General features: G+C 31.4%; 1 protein-coding gene across 1 annotated transcript; it reads left to right on the forward strand.

Moving 5' to 3' along the window:
• The first annotated feature begins 13,572 nt into the window (after window positions 1–13,572).
• LOC129314178 (aspartic proteinase CDR1-like) lies at window positions 13,573–15,147 on the forward strand. The gene is made up of 2 exons (XM_054957543.1): window positions 13,573–14,461; window positions 14,566–15,147. The coding sequence occupies exons 1-2, from the start codon at window positions 13,573–13,575 to the stop codon at window positions 15,000–15,002; spliced, it is 1,326 nt and encodes a 441-aa protein (XP_054813518.1). The 3' UTR covers window positions 15,003–15,147.
• Window positions 15,148–22,346: the final 7,199 nt, after the last annotated feature.

A 22,346-nucleotide genomic window follows, 5' to 3' on the forward strand; every position in this document is an offset into this window, starting at 1 on the left:
GTTATTCCACCATAACACTGAACTAAATTTGGTTAAAGAAAGCAAAAGTTTGGGAGTTGTTGAAATTGCTTGGTTGTTCATCTTACAATTTTGTCAATGATAAATGCATGCCCACAAGATGTTTTTAAAAATATGTAAGAGAAGAATTTGGTGAATTATGGATTGTTAAAGATTCCATGTTATAGCATGAGGAGTATCTATAATTTTTGTTCAAAGTATTGATTGAAAATTTTAAAATACCAAAGTGGGATAAAGAATTATATAGGATGTTTGTTTTACATTTTTTTTAATCTAGAGAAAGCTTAAGAATGATTGATATGGTTTATTAAGATTTATACATGAATAAGTAGGGATCATAAGGAAGTATAAGTATAAATTGGAAGTTATCAATTGATTTAACTAACTCAAGTATATTTGAAACATAATTGATTAAAGTATTATCTTTAATATTGTTTGGATTGAATTCAAATGCCTAATAAGTGATTAAAAAATTTATTGATAAATGATTTTAGAATTATGATTTATTTGTCAAAAAATTAAGAACACCATTAGAATTAAAATGAAAGATTAAGATAAGCACGCTTTAGAATTTTGAAAAACTAGGTGAGTAGGTAGCGTTCTGAATAAATTTTTAGTAAAGTATTTATAAAATTCTTTATTTAAATTTTACTATTATTTCTTTATAAATTGTATAAATATCATTGTTAATCCTATTTTTTTTAATAATTATCTTATTAACAAAAATGTCTTGATTTTATTGATGTTTTTTTTAAATACAAGGTCATAGAAAACCGTGCAGGAAGACCAAGATTTAGTCATGTCTAAGGCCAAGAGACTTCCACAATTTTGAGGGGTTCATCAAAGATTGTAATATCAAAGTTGTTACATATTGATTTTATTGATGATTTAAATTGTTGATAAATAATGGTTAAAACGTACATATGATAAATGATATACATTTTTTTAAGTAGTTTAATTATTGAATTTTATGTTCATATAAATTTTTTAATGTGATGATTCATGTATGGAGGAAATAATGATAAATTCAAATAGTAGAAAATGATGGTTGAGTGGTGGTTGAAGAAGAAAATTTTGAAATTGTTTTCTTGCTCCATGCATGCTTGATTTTGTTGGCGAGGATCGAGTTCAGAACGCGAGATGCTAATGGCAGTCCTGTTAGCCCTTGGCATATTAAAATACACCTAGCTAGCATAGTATTTATAAGAGGTACTAGCCCTGTGTGATGGCCACTGTGGGTGGAATTGAATGATGGTTATTCATGAGTATCGTACTCATGCTTTTTTTCATAAGCTTAATATTTGGGCTTGTTTCATGGCTTTTAGCAGCGCTTGACTAGTTACTTACCCTCGTAGACCATGTGTCCACACTTGATTGACTATTTACTCCCATGGACTATGTGTTTATGTTTGTTTTTTGTTTTAATAAAGCCCTTCTAAATTTAAGTTAAAATTTATCATTTCTCTAGTTATTCTCTATAGGTACTTTATTGAACTGCACTATTATTAAAAATTTTATATTTTATGAGCGGTAAAAAATTTTAGTACATTTATGTGATTCTGTTAGCATTGTTTAATTTCACGATTATATTATTGAAAAAATAATTATTTATTTCTAGCTTAAGTATATGATTCATTATTTCATTAAGTCATTTTGAGTTAAATTTATTATTTATTATCTTTATATTTTTTTATTATAATTTTGATTGGAATGCTACTCATTGATAATTTCTTTGGTGTCAGATATTATATAGTTGACCCTACACTTCCAGCAGATCATTGAGAAACCCTTCTGCTTTTTGGAAAAGAGGAGGCATATTGTAACTATTATTTTAGTAAAACTAAATATTGTATTTTGTAATTATAGCTTAGTGGTTCTCATACATCATTGCTAGGTTCTAGTCTTATTTTCTTATTATGTAAATTGTTGGAATGAAGCTAGTCTCCTTACTATTTTGGTTGATAGGTTTTGTTGTTGTAAAAATTTTGAAAGGTCCAAATTATAAGGAAAACTCTGTCAAAATTTCTACAAAACATTTAAAGCTTTACGAACTTTATTATTATATATAACTTACATATATCGATAATTTAATTAGCTTAATTTCTAGTTAGTCAAGGCTTGTAGAATATGAGTTCACCTCATATTTCATGCCAATCATACCCTTAATATCGAGGTGTGACAAAGAAGGAGGATGATTAAATCGCCATTAACTTCAATCAGTGATCGAGAATTTTAAATTAGACTAGATGTCCTTTCAAAAGAGTCTGCTCCCCATTCATTATCTGTTCCAGACATTAACAATACCTCTCCAAGGGAAGCTGCAGTCTTTCAAGCCATTTGATCAATCCCACAAATGCACGGGATTGACATAGTAATAAAATTGCGGAGTATTTCAAGGGTTAAATTGATAAGTTCATATTTTACAAATAAATAGGCATAGATTTTAGATTATATTTGATTAAATTTATTAATATTTCATATGCATTTATTAATATTTATATATTTTTCTCTTATTACTTAATTATAGGATAAGAAAGAATTTTGCAATAGAATGTACTGAAATTTCTCCTTTTAATATTTTGTAGAAAGAGAGTAAGTCAAATTGAAGAATAGGAAGGAAATATTTTAATTTTGCTAAAGAATCTACTGAAATTTATACTTTTTATCCTCAATATTGAAGGTTTGTTCTAGTTTGAAACTTGTTTCTTTTTATATCTCATCACTCAATATCCTGGGAAACCTATGCCATCACCACCACCCACCTAGACGAATTTGAACCTCTAATGTGTGGGACTATTATTATTAACGGCAGTTTTTTGAGTACCTTAGAGATGCATTTGGCATTTTTATTTAATGTGACGTTACTGCATGATAGACCATTTATGTCAGTATAAGGAAGGTAGTAAATATTATTTACCTAGAATTTAAGGTATTAATGTCGGTTCATAAATCGACACATAAAAGAGTTTCAACTTATATGCAATCGATGTAGATTGTGTGATGTTCGAACTATCTGAGTTGGTTTTCTCGGAAACTAATGTAAAATCTTTCATTAAAATTCCTTTTTTTTTTTTTACGTGTGTACCATTGCCTCTTTGTTTTACATTGGCTTTGGTCCAACCAATGTAAATAGGCGATGTTAATACTATTTTTTGTAATAGTGTGACTACATATCTCATGACTCAAACTCAAAATTATAAGATAATTTAATTCAATTCTCTCAACCAGTTGAATCAAGTGCACCTCAATTGTTTTAGTTTTAGTCTTTTTCTTTTTGCCAGAGGCGGTTTTAGTCGAAACCTTGAACTCAATGATTCTTGATGTGGGAAATGTTCGAATTTGTGTTTTGGTGATGAAATGGTATCACTGTTGGACAACGAAGAATGCATATTGATCAAAGCAATAGAAATATAGTAATAGATTTAGGGGACAACATTGACACTTCTTCCATCAAGAATTTATGAACAAGTTGAATCTCCGTCAGTAAAGAAAGCCATTGGAGGCAGCTGAACGATGCTGACTCTATCTGCCAGAATTTTCGGAAATTTGAGGTTCATTTTACAGGAGCCGCCCTTTCCTTAAAATTTTATATAAAAGGGCTTTACATGACAATTATTTGGTGATAACTATCCAGTATTGCCTTCTTGGTCTGATATTGGTTAGTTCTAGAAGACCATACTTGAAGGTTATTTCACTTTAACCGTCAAGTATTTTTTTCAGTAAAAACCAACCCCCTAAGCTAGTACAATTTAACCGTCAAATACATTCAAATGGCTATTTTGAAACAACTATTGAGTAAGAACAAACTTGACAGTGTCAAATATTTATGGTATTTTTTTTTATTGATCCATAAATTTTGTACTAGTACAACCAAAACAACCCAGAATAATGGGCAACAGCAATAATATTAGTAATCACTGCGAAGAACAACAAAAAAGTCATTAGCCCAAACACAACCGAGGTCGAAATGGTGTTTCGATTGTAGGAAAATGGTTTTCAATGTCGTTCGAAGTTTTTTCGCTGGCTCAGTATTCTTTGGAATGCAAAATGAAAATGGGTTTTGGAGAGATTTTAGAATGTAACCTGACAGTTATTTCAAACAAACAGTGAAGAAGTTTAATCTATTTGATGCTTGTTTGAAAATAACTGTTAAATAAATAATTGATATATTTGATAGTATTTTGTAACAAGTATCAAACATGTAATTTTTTTTAAATATTATCTATTTGTCATTGGGAAAGTAAGATATTTGATAATAAGATAAGGGAAGATTACATTAAACTTCCCTAGCACACTTACAGTCAATTCACCCAAGTAAAATTATGAATTAAATATATATATATATATATATATATAAAAGTTCCGCTCTTGTGGGTCCCATTTGGGCATAATTAAAATTAAATTTTAGAGGAAAATTACAGAAATAACCCCAATCTCCCAAGTCAATTGTTTATTTTCTATGCAGTGCTTATTCATTTTTCATACACAAGTTGTTTATACACCTAGCTTCACTTGTTTATATTCATAGTGATATTATGCTATTAATGAGATACATCAATTATTCATTTTTTATATGTCAATTATTTATTTTATGTACCTGAGTTGTTCATGCGCTTAGTGATAAGTGTGCATTTTACAAATAAATATGTATACATTTTTTTTCTATTTATTAATATTTTATACCATTTTAACTAATTTATATGTATTTTCATCTGATCGATCACTTAATTTTAATTATTATAAAGAATAATTTTTAATACAAAACATACGCATATTTTCTTGTTTTTATATTTTGCAGGAAAGAGAAAAAAATTAAATTAAAGAAAGAAAAAGGGAGAAAAGAAAGAAACACTATATATAGATGGATGTGGAATATATATATATATATATATATATATTGTAGTCGACGGATATATAACTCTAAATTAAAGCATTGCATTTGAATTTAAATTAAAACATGATAACTAGAAAAAATTGAATTGCAAAGTATAAAAGGGAATTAGAATTCCTAGGATGCTCTTTAACTGCTAATCTTACCTCAAATATATTCTTTGACTTTATTTTGTTTTATCTTATTTGTATTCTTAGTTTAATAAAAACTATACTCTTTGATTGGATAACTTAACTAAAATGAAAACAAGTTTTATTTGCGTCAATTCCTTTTAATTATGTCAAATTCCTTTTAATTATTTCCTTGTGAGACAATCTTAATTTGCTAAACTATATTAGATCAGTACACTTATGGTGAGGTTAAAATTTTATGTGCATCACCTAGCTTCAAATTTTTTTAGTCATAGTAATATTATGTTATTAATGAGAGTAGAAAATTTTTTGTACATTAGTTATTCATTTTTTATACATCAGTTATATATTTTTCTATTGTTAGTTGTTTTTATTTGAGTGGATCGGGGTTATTTGTGTCATTTTTCTCGAAAAATTAATTTCAATTTAGTCCAAATGAGACTCACAGGGATTGAATTAATATTTCACAAATTTAGGGGTTAACTATAAATAAATTTGGTTAGGGGATTTAATGAAAATTTTATTGTGTGTGTGTCAAAAGTCCCATATTGCCTAAATGAAGAACTCTCCTAGTGTATAAATATTAAGGAATGAAGCAGGCTAGTAAAATCAGCTTAGAGTAGAAGTGGGCTCGTGTGTATGAGACAAGCCAATTCAGAGCAATTGCAATCAAAATAAGTTGATTCGCCCACCTGCGCGCGAGTTTGAGAGTCACTGGGTTCCTCTTACTATATTATTTTTATAAAAATGAATGATTATGGGCTTGCCAGAAAACCTCCTTTTTTGGCTATCTGCAGTTTGAATTCAAACCATTAAGCATTTTAGCCTTTAATTGAATTCTTTAAACGGATAATTAAAATTCCTAAATGTTTTGTCCCCTAATGTTTCCAGACTAACACTTAAATGCCCCAATGTTTTCAAACAGATGCTTAAATATGTTTTACAACCATGTAACTGATGCTTAATAGGTTTAATATGAATTATGAGCCCAACATCTACCTTCAGCCTATATATAGCCATGAGTGCAGACAGGATCTTGAGCTTTCAAGGCATTATTCTCCTCCTATTTTTGTCTGTGTACATTTGAGTTTTTCTGTTAGTATTGCTATTCTGGTTCCTTACTCCAGCAAGAAGTGCTTATTTAATCTTGGGAAACTGTTCGTTCTTCGTCTCGGTGTGCCGGAATAGTTCTTAAGGATAATGTCCTTTCAAGCACGATTCAAGCATCTTGTGGTTCATGTCTATACCACCAGTACCGCCAACAATCTTAAGAACTATTTGAACCAAATGGCATCCAATAGTGCTGAGAATGTCGTCCTTAAAGGTGTACCTGGTGGTTTGACTGGAGATCAGTACGTTCCTGCTGCTGTTGCCATCCCTCTACTGAGGCTATTCCCAGACATATCAAAGATAGAAGTCTTTAACGGTAGGAACTTCAAATGCTGGCAGGAACGAGTCTTCACCATTCTTGATATGCATGGTGTGTTAGCTGTTCTTACTCAATCCGAGCCTCTTGATGATGCTAACCAAGCCTAGAGAGTTGTATGGACTCATGAAAACAAGGTATGCCGACATACTATCATTATTACTTTATCTAATAATTTGTTTGATGTCTACTATGTCTACAAGGAAGCTTGTAAGATATGGGAGTCCCTGGTGACAAAGTACACTACTGAGGACGCCGGTAAACAAAAGTTCATTATGGGAAACTACTATAAATGGGAGATGACCAAGAACAAGGATATGAAGGAGCAAATTAATGAATATCACAAGCTGCATGAAGAGCTTCATGCTAAAAATATCAACCTCCCAGACGAGTTTGTTGCTAGAATCCTGATTGAGAAGTTGCCTAAATCGTGGAATGATTACAAACAGCAGCTGAAACACAAACAGAAGTAGCTATCCTTAACTGACCTGATCACTCACATCATCATCAAAGACACCAACCAGAAGGCAGTATGTGTAGCTCGAGCCAGAGAGATGACATCCAAAGCCAATCTAGTGGAGATAAAGCCTCACAACAAGAGGTATGACCCTAAAACTAAAGACAAAAAGTATAGCAAATCTAATTACAAACCTAATGCTTCTAACCCCTTTTTCAAGAAAAAAGGAGGCTGTTTTGTCTATGGTAAACTAGGATACTATGTAGCATAGTGTAGGAAGAGAGCGAACCATGATAAGCCTCAGAAGCCAAATGTAAATTTAGTACAATGAGATTGTGACAGTGATGGTGACATCACAAGCTCTCATCCCTTAATAATTTGAATTTGTTGAGTAATAATTGAATTCTTCAATTCAATAAAATACTTCTTTAGAATTCTCAATAACCTATCATTTTCAATTACCTAAAAAAATTAGACACTAGTTTATGAATTATGACATAAATTGTATTTCCATAAATATGGATATAAGAAAGAACTGCAGTAGTGTCACAAGCTCTCTTGATTTCTGGTGTGAAGAAATAGGTGATAGACTCTGGGGCTACCAGGCACATATGTGCTAGCTAGGAGATGTTTACCTCCTATGATCTTGTGAAGGAAAGGGAAGACCGTGTTTACCTTGTTGATTCCCAAACTACCAAAGTTTAATGAAAAGGGAAAGTTGTCTTAAAGCTCACATTAGGAAAGACTTTGGCTCTGAATAATGTTCTGCATGTGCCTGAAGTTAGAGCAAACTTAGTTTCAGTTGCTTTATTAGGAAAAGCTGGGGTTAAAGTGTCATTTGAATCTAACAAGATTGTAAGGACAAAAAATAATATATTTTTGGACAAAGGGTATTGTAATCAGGGATTGTTTTGAATGTTGATAAAATGAATAAGACTGAATCTTTTGAGTATATGCCCATTTATATGGTTGATTCCTTTGATTTGTGGCATGCTAGACTAGGTCACATAAATAGGATGCGACAACTTGAACTACTTTTTGAAATTAAAAACAATGATTTTAGAAAATGCGAAGTATGTGCAGAAACTAAACAAAGTAAAAAACCTTATTTTTTTAGTAAAAGAGAATTTGAACTGCTGTCTTTAATTCACACTGATTTAGGTGATTTAAAACAAACCATGATTAGAGGTGGTAAAAAATATAATATCACTTTTATTGATGATTTTTCAAAATATACTAAGGTATACTTGTTAAGAAATAAAGATGAGGCTTTTGAAAAATTTCTTTTATATAAAGCAAAAGTTGAGAATTAATTAAACAAAAGTATTAAAAGGGTTAGATCTGATAGAGGTGGAAAATATGTTTTGTTAAATGATTTTTGTAAAAAAGAAGAAATTATACATGAGAAAACACTTCCTTATTCTCCAGAGTCTAATGGTGTTGCAGAAAGAAAAAATAGAACATTAAAAGAAATGATGAATGCTTTGCTTGTGAGTTTTTCTGCACCTGATAACTTATGAGGTGAAGCCATTTTGTCTGCATATTTTTTACAAAATAGGATACCTCATAAGAAAATAAAGAAAACACCTTATGAGTTATGGAAAGAGTTTACCCTAAATTTAAAATATTTGAAAGTGTAGGGGTGTCTTGTAAAAGTTTTATTGCTTGATCCTAAAAAGAAAAAAGCTAGTTCTAAAACTTCTGATTGTACGTTTATTGGGTATGTTGAACAAAATGCAACTTATTGCTTTTTAGTTTTAAAAAGTAATATTTTAGACTAAAACACAATTGTAGAGACTAAGGATGTTGAATTTTTTGAAAATATTTTTTCCTTGAAAATTGAGCATGTTTCTAAATCTATTGAGAATTCAGAATCTAAACAAAATTTAAATAAGAATTTAGTTTTAAGGAGAAGTAAAAGGTAAAAAAATAAGCAAGTTGTGGAGATGATTTTTACACTTATTTAGTGCAAGATGAACTGTTAAATTTTTATAAAGCTATTTCTTCTCTTGATGCTAAATTTTAAAAAGAAACAATTGAAATTGAAATTGATTCTTTAAGGAAAAATAAAACTTGGGTTTTAACAGATTTGCCCCAAGGAGCTAAGGCTATTGGGTGTAAATGAATTTTTAAGAAAAAATATTTTTCAGATGGTTCAACTAATAAATATAAAGTAAGGCTTGTGGTCAAGAGTTTTACTCAAAAGAAAAATATTGATTATTTTTACACATTTTCTCCTATGACTAGAATTTCTTCTATAAGAGTTTTTATTGCTTTGGCTTCAATTTACAAGTTTTTTGTTCACCAAATGGATGTTAAAATTGTATTTTTAAATGGTGATTTGGAAGAAGAAATTTACATGGTACAGCCTAAGGGATGTGTAATTCCTAGGAAAAAAAATAAAGTTTGTAAACTTATCAAGTCTTTATATGGCTTAAAACAAGCACCTAAGTAATGGCATGAGAAACTTGATTAAGTTTTGACAACTAGTGGATTTTCTACTATTGCAGTAGAAAGATGTGTTTATACAAAGCTTGTGAATAATGATTGTGTGATTATATGCTTGTATGTGAATAACATGCTAATTTTTGACTCTAGCATGTGTGTTGTTAATGCAACAAAAAATTTTCTTTCTTTAAATTTTGATATGAAAGATATGGGTGAAGTCAAGGTAATTTTGGGTGTAAAAATCATAAGGAATGAAAATAGAATTTTGCTTTCCTAAGAACATTATGTTGAGAAAATTCTTAGAAAGTTTGAACATCTTGAAGATGCTCCTCTAAGTACTCCTTATGATTTGAGTATATAATTAAAAAAGCACAAAGGTGACCCAATTGTTCAATCTAAGTATGCACAGATCATTGAAAGTCTGTTGTATTTGATGAATTTTACTAGGCCTAATATAGCTTATGTTGTAGGCAGATTGAGGAAATATACCCACTATCTAGGCAGTAAACACTAGGAGGCTTTGGTGAGAGTCTTGAGATATTTAAGAGGTACCATGAATTATGGTATATTGTATAGTAGATTTTCCCACTGTATTGGAAGGATATAGTGATGCTAACTGGATCTCGGATTCAAAAGAGACAAAATCTACTAGTCGTTATATATTCACTCTTGGTGGTGGTGCAATAACCTGAAAGTCTGTAAAATAGACAATCAACACAAAGTCCTCAAGGGATTCTAAGTTTATTGCCATGCAGCTGGCTGGAATTGGGATTGAGTGGCCGAAAAACTTCTTAGCGAGTATTCCAATAGGTGAAAAACCCATATCATCAGTGTCTTTATATTGTGATAGCCAGTCTGCAATAGCAATGGCTAAAAATAAGACCTTCAATGGCAAAAGTAGACATATTTGATTGAGACATAATATTATAAGGTAGCTGCTCAAAGATGGGGTTATCTCAATCGATTATGTAAGATCAGAGTTAAATCTGGAAAATTCATTAACTAAGCCCTTAGGGAAGAAATTTATTATTGAATTGTCGAGGGGAATGAGACTTAAGCTTGTTTGAAATTAATAGTGATGGCAACCCAACCTTTGTGATTGGAGATCCCATAAAGAAGGTTCAATAGGTAAGAACAAGTCACTTGTTAGTTCTACTAGCACTGAATTTTTGTCCCTTCCTATGGCCTAGGAAAGTATTAGAATGCATTGAACGAAGGCTGAGCGAAAGCTCTTAATGTTTTCATAGTCCTTATGGATGGTGTATTCATTACAGATACACTTGATGAAAATACCAACACAAATATGAAGTGGGGCTGCTCCTATGAGATCGTGGCTAAATCTCTAGAGCATTTGTTAAAACTAGGCGTGCGCATGGCTGATAACGTGCAAAACTGTCGTTAACAACAGAGACTGTAGGGTATAATTTGATTAATAAGACCTTTAGTACATGCTCAAGATTTATTGGTTTAATAACAAAGTTACACCGACTTTTTTATGTGCAAAGTTTTATTAGTCTATGTTTGGTTTAAGTCGATAGATACCAAATTCGAAGTGATTATCCTCCATGTAAATAACTCAAACAAACATAGATTCTTTTGATACATGTGGGGGATTGTTGTGTGTGTGTTAAAAGTGTGTGTGTTTCAAAAGTCTCACATTACCTAAATGAAGAACTTTCCTAGTGTATAAATACTAAGGAATAAAGTGGGTTAGTAAAATGAGCTTGGAGGAGAAGTAGGCTTGTGCGCATGAGATAGGCCAACTCAGGGCAATCACAGTTGAAATTAGCTAATTTGCCCCCTGCGTGCGAGTTCAAGAGGCACTGGGTTCCTTTTACTGGATTATTTTTACAAAAATAAATAATTATGGGCTTGCCGGAAAACCTCCTTTTTTGGCTATCTGTAGTTTGAATTCAAACCATTAAGCATTTTGGCCTTTAATCGAATTCTTTAAATAGATAATTAAAATTCCTAAATGTTTTGTCCCCCAACATTTTCAGACAGACACTTAAATGCCCTAACATTTTTAGATAGACGCTTAAATGTGTTTTACAACTGTGTAACTGACGCTTAATGGGTTTAATCTGGAATTATGAGCCCAACGTCTACCTTCGGCCTATATATAGCCATGGGTGCAGATAGGATCAATGCTAGCCTCTTGAGCTTTTGGGGCATTCTTCTCCTCCTCTTTTTGTCTTTGGTGTACGTCTGAGTTTTTCTGTTAGTATTGCTATTCTAATTCCTTGCTCTAGTAGGAAGTTCTTGTTTAATCCTAGGGAACTGCCAGTTCGTCGTCCCAGTGTGCCGGAATAGTTTTTAAGAATAGTGTCTTTTCGAGCACGACTCAAGCATCTCGTGGTTCACGTCTATACTGCCATTACCACCAACAAATTTCCCATAAGATAAATAGAATTTTGACCATTCCAATACACTGTACACGTTGGTTGACTTGACTTGGAATAAATTGATTAGTGATAACGTATGCTATTGATTGATTGACCAGGAATCACCTATATTAATTAGAAGTTGTGATCAGACTATATATCATTGTCTCGTAATTCTATTTTCTTCCAAAGTGACGGACGGTGGTCATGGGAATAAAAAAAAGCCATGTTAAGTCCATTAAGGCCTGATAAATGCATAAATTTAAACTGATAATGCTGTATATATATTAGATAGTTGTTGGAAAAAAAAATTCCAAAAAAATTTTATTTTCTTGTGGCTGGTTATTTTTATACATATTCTTAATTCTTCATTTGGGAATTTTTGTAAGGTATATTAATATTCCTCAAAAGCAAGATGTTTTTTTTTCCAACAAAAAAAAAAAAGATTTTTTTTTTTTTTATGGATGCTGGCCGGATGCCCCATTCATTATCTACCATATCTGTTCCTCGTTTTTCAATGATATATGTATCTTTCTTCCACCGATCATCCAACCGATGTATTTTTGGTAATTATTAAAAGAAGTTTTTCTCTGTATTAAATCTAAATGGAAATATCCTATTGGATGTAACTTCTCTACAATTCCAAAGAGAGCATATCGAGTTACTTTCCTTGACTCTTTGCCTAGTTGGAGGGCCCTCTGTTTAGTTGGAAAAATGAAGGGGAAATACCATTGTTTTATGAATATGACTGGACCAGATGATTGGACTGTTCACCAAACTCGCTAAAACCTCGGTTTGAATTAAAAAAAAAAATCATCTTCATGATTGAGTTAGGTTAAACAAGAGTTGATTTGTCATTGAGCCAAAACTCAGTATGGAGTCATAAACTAGAATGGTTTTTATGGTCATGTTATGTTATATTATTAACAACTAAATATACTATAAATTGATTTCAAACACACACATACGCATTTATTATTATTTTTATTTAATTATTATACCACTTATTTGATTATTGATCTAATTGGTTAAACTATAAAAATGGAAACCCACTGACTTTTCCAGTCTAATATTCAGTCCAACTTTTTAAAACATTGGGAGATATATACCACCCTTCTCTTGTCTGGTTAAAACAAAATGGAGGGGATAATTTTCCCTCCCTAACCCTCCCCTCTAAATTGGTGGCATTTGGAAGGATTATTAAAATCCCTCCCTTCCCGTATCCCCATTATAAATACCTCCTATTCCTTCCTCTCATGTCACCTCTCCTCCATTAAAATCTTCCCCTTCCCCTTCTCCTCCATTGAACTTGAACCAAACAGACAATAACGGTCATCCCGAATTTGGTTATATTAGGTAAGTCAAATTTCATTTTTTAATTATTTGTAATATTAATTATGATTTTTTAGTCATAGTTAAAACTATAATATATACTTTATTACTATATTGTAAGTAGATATTTAAATTTTATTTTTTAAAAGAAATACAGAAATCGAAGATATAAATAATAAAGCAAAAAATTCAGGTAAAAAAATAATAATAATAAAGTGAAAAATGATAATACTTTCCTACTAATAATGGACACCCCTCCTTCGCGCGGCGCAAACACGTGGTCTTCGCATAGAAGCTGTAACCCTAATTATTTTCTAGGGGACGTAGCTCTGAACTTTGATATGAAAAAGAACATATAGCAAAATATGTGTAAGTGCAACATCTTGACTAGTAGCCATGTAACCCAAACCTCTATAAATAGAGAACTACCACTTCAAGCTCCTTCTTCCTACTTTACCATTATGTTTTCTTACCTCTCTTCAATCATGCAAGCTGTTTCACTCTGCTTGGCTCTCCTTTTCCTACTTTCAACTTCTTCCATCGGTTCTGCCACTAAAGGTTTCAGCATCGACCTCATTCATCGTGACTCACTATTATCACCCTTCTACAACTCCTCCATGACCCACTCGGAGCTGATCCAAAACGCTGCGTTGCGCTCCATTTCTCGAGCTAAACGCTTTCGCCAGTCTTCTATGGCAGAAACTTGTGAGTTAGTGGAAACAGATATAATCCCAAATAGTGGAAACTACCTCATGAAGATCTTCGTTGGTACTCCACCTGTAGAGAGATTGGCAGCTGCAGACACAGGAAGCGACCTTATTTGGTTCCAATGCTCACCTTGTCCCCAATGCTACACTCAAAACGCAACGCTCTTTGATCCAAATAATTCTTCCACTTACATGTCTCTGTCATGTAGCTCAGGCCCTTGTAAAGCTCTACCCCTATTCTCCGGGCAAGGCCAGGGGTATCCAAAATGTGGATTAACATCGAATGAGTGCATGTATTATTATAGTTATGGAGATAAGTCATATACAATAGGAGAATTGGCCACTGAGTCTATTAGTCTTGGAACAAGCGACGGTGGCCAAGCTGTTTCGTTTCCTAATACGGTGTTTGGATGTGGACACAACAACGTTGGAATTTTTAGCAGGAACGAAGCAGGGCTTGTTGGGCTTGGTCAAGGGGTTTTGTCGTTAGTTTCGCAAACGGGCAACGTAGGTCGCAAATTCTCGTACTGTCTGCCTCCTTTCACACAAAATACCACAACTAAACTAAGATTTGGGGAAGAGGCTGCAATATCAGGAAATGCTGTTGTATCCACTCCCTTGATCACCAGATCTGATTCCACGACCTATTACTACCTCAATCTTGAAGGTATATATGTTTTACTAAGATTGTTCCCTTGTTTTCATTTAATGTGTACAATTAAATAATGTAGTGATATCATAAATGGCTCTTCATTTCATTCTTGTCTACAGGTATCACCGTTGGACAACAAACAGTGCCGCTGACTGCAGGTCAAAGCAATGGAAACATAGTCATTGATTCTGGGACGACATTGACAATCCTCCCATCAGGCTTTTATGACCAGGTTGAAGCTTTGGTGAAGCAAGCCATTGGAGCTGAACAATTCATAGTTCAAAACAATCAGTTCAAATTGTGTTACTCAAATGCTAACTCCATCCAGAATTTCCCAAATTTTGAGGTTCATTTTACGGGAGCCAACCTTTCCTTAAAACCTCAGAACCTTTTTCTTTCCATGAACAACGATGTTATGTGCTTTGCGATGCTTCCCGCTGATTCAAATGGAATGTCCATTTATGGAAACGTGGCTCAGGTTGATTTTGAAGTCGAGCATGATCTTGGTCAGAAAAAAGTTTCTTTTGCTCCTGTTGACTGTGCTAATAAACAGTAAAGATCTGCTGGATTACTGGAAATGTAGTCATATATTTCATGAATAACGTACTTTGGCTGATGGAGCCCAAGTATTTGTAAACCCTACAGTTTTACACTTCCACACACACATGCATATGCATGGACTGTTATGTATGTCTATTTGGCTTTTGGAATTATCAGAACATATGTTTTTTTACGATTAAGAATTAGCTTTTTAAATATAAATTAATACATAAAAAATAATGCTATGTTAAATGACAATTAGTAGAATAGAATATCTCATACTCGTACATCTTATGTTTTAATTAATGCAAGTTAGTTGTGAAGTTAATTGCATGTTGGTATTCGAGATATATTTGCAAGTACCAGATAATCTGCCTGATCCCAAATGTATAGATTCGCAATGAAAATAGGATTTTGTTTTTCTAAGATAAATAAAATTAAATAGAACTCTGACTATTCCAATCGACAATATACATCTTCTATTTAAACTTAATTAAGTTTGTGCGTAATTTTTTGTTAGATTTTTATTACATTTTTTCTTACCGTTGGATTTTTTTTTATTTTCTATACTTGAGGATTGTCAAATAAAATTAAAATAATATTCAATTTAATTAGACCTTGGGCCTTTAAAACCATGCAACACTTTTGGTATTGTATATGGTTGCGGATTGTTCATTTCACCCAAGTAAACTTAAGCCACCTAATAGAAATATCATTCACCTCAAACATATGTATATTAATTAATATTTATTGTATTATATTTATAAGATCTAAAAAAGGTATATATTTTTATTAATATTTTAAACTTTTTAACTAATTTATACATTTTTTCGCTTATCACATAATTATAAGATAAAGAAGAAATTTTAAAACAAAATATACTCATATTTTCAAGGAAAGTGAAAAAAATCAAAATAAAGAAAGAGAAAGGGAGAAAAGAAGGAAACACTATATATATATATATATAGAAGTGGAAATTATACATATATACACACACACATATATAGTGTGCGTTCACAGGGGGATTTTGAATCAGAGCACATCATCGGGACGGATTTTGCAATATAGTTAAATTACAGATGTTGTAATCAATGGACATATAACTCTAAATTAGAGAATTTCTTTTGAAATTAAATTAATACATGATAATTAGAAGAAATTGAATTGCAAAGTATAAAAAGGGATTAGAATTCCGAAGGTGCTCTTCAATCACTAATCTTACCTCAAATATATTCTTTGACTTTACTTTATTTTATTGATATTCTTAATTTAATAAAAATTTTATTCTTTGATTGGATAACTTAACTGAGACAAAAACAACTTTTGTTTGTGTCAATTCCTTATAATTATTTCTTTGTGAGACAATCTTGATTCGCTATATTATGTTAGTCACTTTTTTTTTAGTTATAGTAGTATTATGTTGTTAATGAGAGTTATAAATTTTTTTTACATTAATTATTAATTTTCTATACATCAATTATTTATTTTTCCTATGTCAATTGCTTTTATTCAAGAGGATTGGGATTATTTGTATCATTTCTCTTGAAAACTTAATTTCAATTTAGCCTATATGAGACCCACAGGGACTAAATTGATTCTTCAGAAATTTAGGGGTTGGCTGTGAATAAATTTGTTCGGGGGCTTAATGAAATTTTCCCATAAGATAAGTAGAATTTTGACTATTCCAATACACTGTACACGTTGGTTGACTTGACTTGGAATAAATTGATGAGTGATAACGTTGGCTATTGATTGGTTGACCTGGAATCACCTATATTAATCCCAAGTCAAGAGTCTCCTGATCAGACTATATATGATTGTATCGTAATGCTATTTTCTTCTAAAGTGACGGACGGCAATCACAGGAGGTGGAAAATTAATCTTTCTTCCCTTTCGAATTAAGTTGTGGTCATCTTTTACTAGGTATATTTTATTTTATGATATAATTCGTTTATTCTTTTTTTGGCCCAAAAAGAACATATAATGAGACTATTCTTTATATATATATATATATATAGGAAGAATAATGAGACTATTCTCGAAATATAAAAAAAAATCATAGAAAAATGTCATTCGCTATATGGAATAAAATTGCGACAATTAATTATTTCGACACTTAAACATGGGTTATTTGATTGTGGACAAGAGATAATATATCTTTCTAACAATGTTTGCATATACTTCTTCAGAACAAACTATTGGGTTAAGGAATAGAATCAATGGAATGGAATGAATTGAAAAAATCAATACAAAAATGAATTAAATCACTCTTTGCCCTCATGGTAAGTATAATAAAATTTATTAATATATACTATAAATGTGGAAATCATTATATCCTCCAAAAATTTCATGAATTATGATTTTCAATCCCATAAATTAAATTACCTCTTTCCCTTATAAATGTATGTGGTTTACCATCTCTTTTAATTATCTCATTTTTACCCTTATTTTTTCAATCAATTCCTTTCTAATAACTAAGCAGGACCTCAAAGTATTTTAAGGAGAACTACAGGCATCCTAAACTATATATTATAGTCTATTTCGCTTATCATCCCTTAAAAAATATGCAAAAATCCTTAATCTGTAATAAATCATAGGCCAAACATTCGTTAATTAAGTGTTGTGGATCCCATATGTTGTGTCAGGTGTAAATGAGTTAAGGACAAACATATCAACAAGGTATTATGCAAGAAGCTACTAACATCCTAAACTGCACTATGGTACAGTTTTGCTTATCAACACAAGAAAATAGTGTAAAATTCCCAATTCATACTAAAGGTACACGTAAGCAAACATTGGACATGAATGTTAGAAAGATTGAAATATTAGTTGACTTAAGCAAACATTGGACATGAATGTTAGAAAGATTGAAATATTAGTTGACCTACAGTGTAAAGTGTGAAAATACAATCATATAGATCTGCTTTGATTCCGAACCTATTTAGATCGAAGTTGTCCCGACTACTCCCAACTCTCTGTTTCTCTTTGCTGCCGAGGTTAGTTCAAACCCCCTCCACTCTCTTATCTAGTCACCAAGCTCGCCACCTCCCTCTAACTCTCTTTTCTGATGGGTTGAACAGAAGGACGGGGCGAGATAGTTGAGAGTCAGTGTAGGCTGTAGCTCTCAAATAGGTTATAAATCGAATTGTGTTTTTGTGGCTATGAAATGTAACTGAATAAAATGTTGTGCCTAGGGTTTTTATCAATGAGGATAAATCTAAACATATGTATGTTTTACGTCTGCACTTCATGTCAAATAAAAATTAAATAATTCTTACATTCAGTCTATCATTTGCCAACATGTGCCTCTGTTATGGGTTCAAGATTTTTTACACATTCATCCAACAAGAAGTTCTTGTTCCAATGTGTTAACAAATGTTTTCAGTGAGAATGTAGTACTTAGAAAATTCGTTTATTTTAGTCATTTGCAACAGCTTTAATTTGTAGGTTTTTTTTGGTGAGAATTATGCATAATAAATATTGACTTCTTAACACTCTGACGAAAAAAATTCAAGAAAATACTGCCACTTTTATGCCTTACACATCTCATTTTGCTCCCGACAACGGTTTAAATGGTTAACTAATTTAAATAGTCCAAAAATTCAATCAGCCCATTAATTCTATAGAGTAATATCACCAAAACATCAGATTTTTAAGCAATATGATAAACAACAAGCAATATTGCTTCAAGGGATCTTGAAAAATCAAGTAATGTCATCTAATTAAATATACATATCTTCATTCGACGAAAAAATTAAATACATTTCTTTAAGAACACATTAAAACATTCTGAGACACGTTCTTATATTATGCTTTTCCTTATCCTTCACCTTTTTTATTAGTCTTGAGTCAACACAAAATTTTAAAAGAGAAAGCAACCCTAAGTTGGAATTTTCACTCACGCTATCCAACAAATGGAGTTTTGGGATCAGTAATATGTGGAAATTAATAAGCTTAATTGCAACGGTGACGATTCAACTTGCGTGCAGACAAGTGAAATAATTTAAAATGTAAAATGACATAACAAAGAATCCATTTTTATAGGATTGGTTGTGCTCATTATCATGATATATTGAAAACTCGTTTGGTATTGTCAAGATTTTTTTTTTTTTAAAGGTAGTCTAGTTGTTTGATAGACCAAAACAAAATAAATTTTGGGATGTTTCATATATAATTAATTAAGAAATATGTTTTTGTTTCAACACCAAAATTATAAAGGGTTAAATGGTATTTTGAACCTTAAATTATAGGCCTAGAGGCAATTTGAACATTGAACTCATATTTTAAACTTGAAACAATTTCCCCCCACCCATTAATATCAAATAAACATTGTTACTTTTTAACAAGTAGGGCCCATCGTCACTTGATCATCCTCTTTCTCCTTGTCACATCTCAATATTAAGGGTATAATCGGCACTCATATTTCATAAGTCTTAATAACCAAAACTTAAGCTAAAATATTAATATATGTAAGTTATATATAATAAAATTTGCAAAGTCTTCAATGTTTTGAAATTTTTTTGACAAAATCTTCTCTGTAACTCGAACTTCTTGAAATTTCCGCAACAATAACAGAACTTGCTAACTAGACCAGTAAGAAGACTAGCTCCATTTCAACAATTTACATAATAACAAAATAAAACTAGGACCTAACTATGATATATGTGCAGCACTAAGTTATAAATTATAAAATACATTACATAGTTTTTACCAAAACAATAATAATAATATGCCTCCTCTTTTTCCAAAAAAAAAAAAAAAAGATCCTTGATGATCTACTGGAGGTGCAAAATCAGCTATATAATACTGGGACCAAATAAATTATCAGTGAATAGCGTTCTAATCAAAATTACAATTAAGAAAATATGTAAATAATAAATAATAAATTTAACTTCAAATGACTTAATGAAATAATGAATTATATCCTTAAACTAGGAATAAATAATAATTTAGTATAATACAATGCAAAAAGGATCACAAATATGTTAAAAGTTTTTACTAACCATAGATATAAAATTTTCCAATAATAGTGTAATGTGTTACAATACTTTCAAAAAATTATTAGAAAAATGATAATTTTTTTTTCTTTAGCTTAAATTTAGGAGGGCTTTATCAGAATAAATAACAACTGTAGACACTTAATCCACGAGGGTAAATAATCAATCAAGCATGGATACACAATCTGTAAAAATAAATAACCAATCAAGCGTGGACATATTGTCATTTATTTTTGCCCTTAAATTTCAATTCGAATGCTACTCACTAGAAACTTTTTATGATATTAGATATTGTAGCTGACCCTATGCGTCCTATCGATCATTGAGGACCTCTATTGTATTTCTAGGATGGTGGAAGCACATGTTAGTTATTTTATTGATGCAAATATGTTGTATTATGCAAATTATAGCCTAGTGCTTCACATATATCATAGTTAGGTCCTAGTCTTATTTTTGTTATCATGAAATTTGCTGGTATGGAGCTAAACTTTTTTTTTTAAATTGGCTTACAGGTTTTGTTATTGTAGAAATTTTAAGAGGTGTAAATTATAAGGGAGACTTTACCAAAATTTCTATTGAATATTTAAGATTTTTCAAACTTATATATGTAAATTAGTCATCAATATTTTAGCTTAATCTCATATAATTAAGGCTTATAGAATGTGGGTTTATCTTATATTCCATACCGATCATACTTTTAAGACCAGGGTGTGACATAATTGAAGAGTTACTAAAGTGACACCAGCTTCACCAAGTTGCGATTTTCTAAACACAAAAAGTGGCATCAAGTTGATACTTAAGCCTAAATCACATAATACCCCATCTTAAAATTTATCTCCAATCACATAGGACATTATGAAACTACCTGGATCATGGCATTTGGGAGGTAACTTGTAATGACCTAAAGTTTTATGTAAATAATAAAATTAAAATTTATATGAGGGTTTAAATATATTGTAATGATCCAAAATTTAATGAAAATTGAAACTGATAGTAATTTATATATATTTTGGGTATCAATTCTCCAAAACCAATTGTTGGTCTAGTGAAATTTAAGCCATTCTATTATCATCTAATGGGTCTTGAGTTTGAATCCTACTGCTTTAGGAGAGGAGTTTTATTTTTGTTTTAATCTTATGAAATTACAATTTTGCCCTCCATCCTATCATATTTTTCCTCTCTCCTTTCCTCTCATTTAATCCATCAAACTTGCTAAAGGCATAGAGAGATGTTCTAGCATCTGACCTAAAATGTCTCAGCCATTTTGGTCATCTTCCTTTTCCCTCTACTAATCTCAACGTCGTCGGTGCCATGGGTGTTTGGAGAGCTACGTCCGTCGTTGCTATGTTAAGGTCAAGATTTCTTTATCTTCCTTTGCTTCTCATCTTCGAAGTCTCTTCTCCCTTTTCGTCTGTGTAGCTGTGTAGGTGTGTTAGGATTGATTTCTTCCTCTTCCCTTGTTTCATCAGCGTCGGTCTACTCAACTCTTCCCTGTGCACGCCGTCAGCTACTTCTTCTCTGTTTTGGCATTGATACGTGCTGGTGTGACTGGGGAAAACTTTGACCTTCTCCCTCTCCAATTGTCAAAGGCTCTGTTGGTGAGTGAACCTCACCTCTTTCTTCTAATCTCTCGCCTGGTTTCTCTTTGTGTGTGATTGTGTTGAATTGCTGAAATTTGGATTTATATGTATCCCATTTAAAAATGTTGATTATGTATGAAGGTGGTGGAATGATATTCCTTTCTGAAATGGGATTGATAATTTGTAAGATATGAATTTGGGAATAATAGGAAGTCTATATAGATGTTTGGAAGAGTTTTGGGAAAGAGATTTAAAAGTAAGGGGTAGCTTGCATGGTTTAATTCTTAATGCACACAAGGTGCTTGAAGAAATGTTAGATAATTCTGAACAAGTTGTAATAGAAGTGGTCTACTTTCTATAAGAAGCTTGATGTTATGGTTACATATTTGATGTTATACGATATTTGTTAAATTGTTTGCAAGAATTGAAATGGAAGAATCAAGCAGTCATTGTATTAGGGAACTAAGATTTGAATTTAGTTTGTTTAATTTTTATATTTAAATTTAAAATGGTAGAGATATTGGTTGTAAATATATATATATATATATATATTATTTGATGAAAATTATTGGGAAGAGATTTGAAGAGAAAGGAGCTTTGTAATATAAATGAACCTTAACACATATAAGATGTTGCCAAATTATGTAAAAGAGGGATTTGATTGGAATGGAGAAAATGAATATATTCACTATATTAATGACTGGAATTTAGATTTAAGTTGTTCAATTTCTATGTTGAAAACTTAGAAGGGTTAAGCTATTTATTTTCTTTTTCTTTTTTCTT

The sequence above is a fragment of the Prosopis cineraria genome, unplaced genomic scaffold (genome assembly GCF_029017545.1).
Source record: "Prosopis cineraria cultivar Desert tree isolate PC_DT_omini unplaced genomic scaffold, ASM2901754v1 PC6, whole genome shotgun sequence".
In the NCBI taxonomy this organism is placed as follows: Eukaryota; Viridiplantae; Streptophyta; class Magnoliopsida; order Fabales; family Fabaceae; genus Prosopis; species Prosopis cineraria.

Excerpts from the sequence above, each read along its gene's own strand:
- LOC129314178 (XM_054957543.1), top strand. The coding sequence starts at position 13,573 with ATGCAAGCTGTTTCACTCTGCTTGGCTCTCCTTTTCCTACTTTCAACT. Across the intron at positions 14,462-14,565 it reads TTACTACCTCAATCTTGAAG|GTATCACCGTTGGACAACAA; the intron begins GTATATATGTTT and ends TCTTGTCTACAG.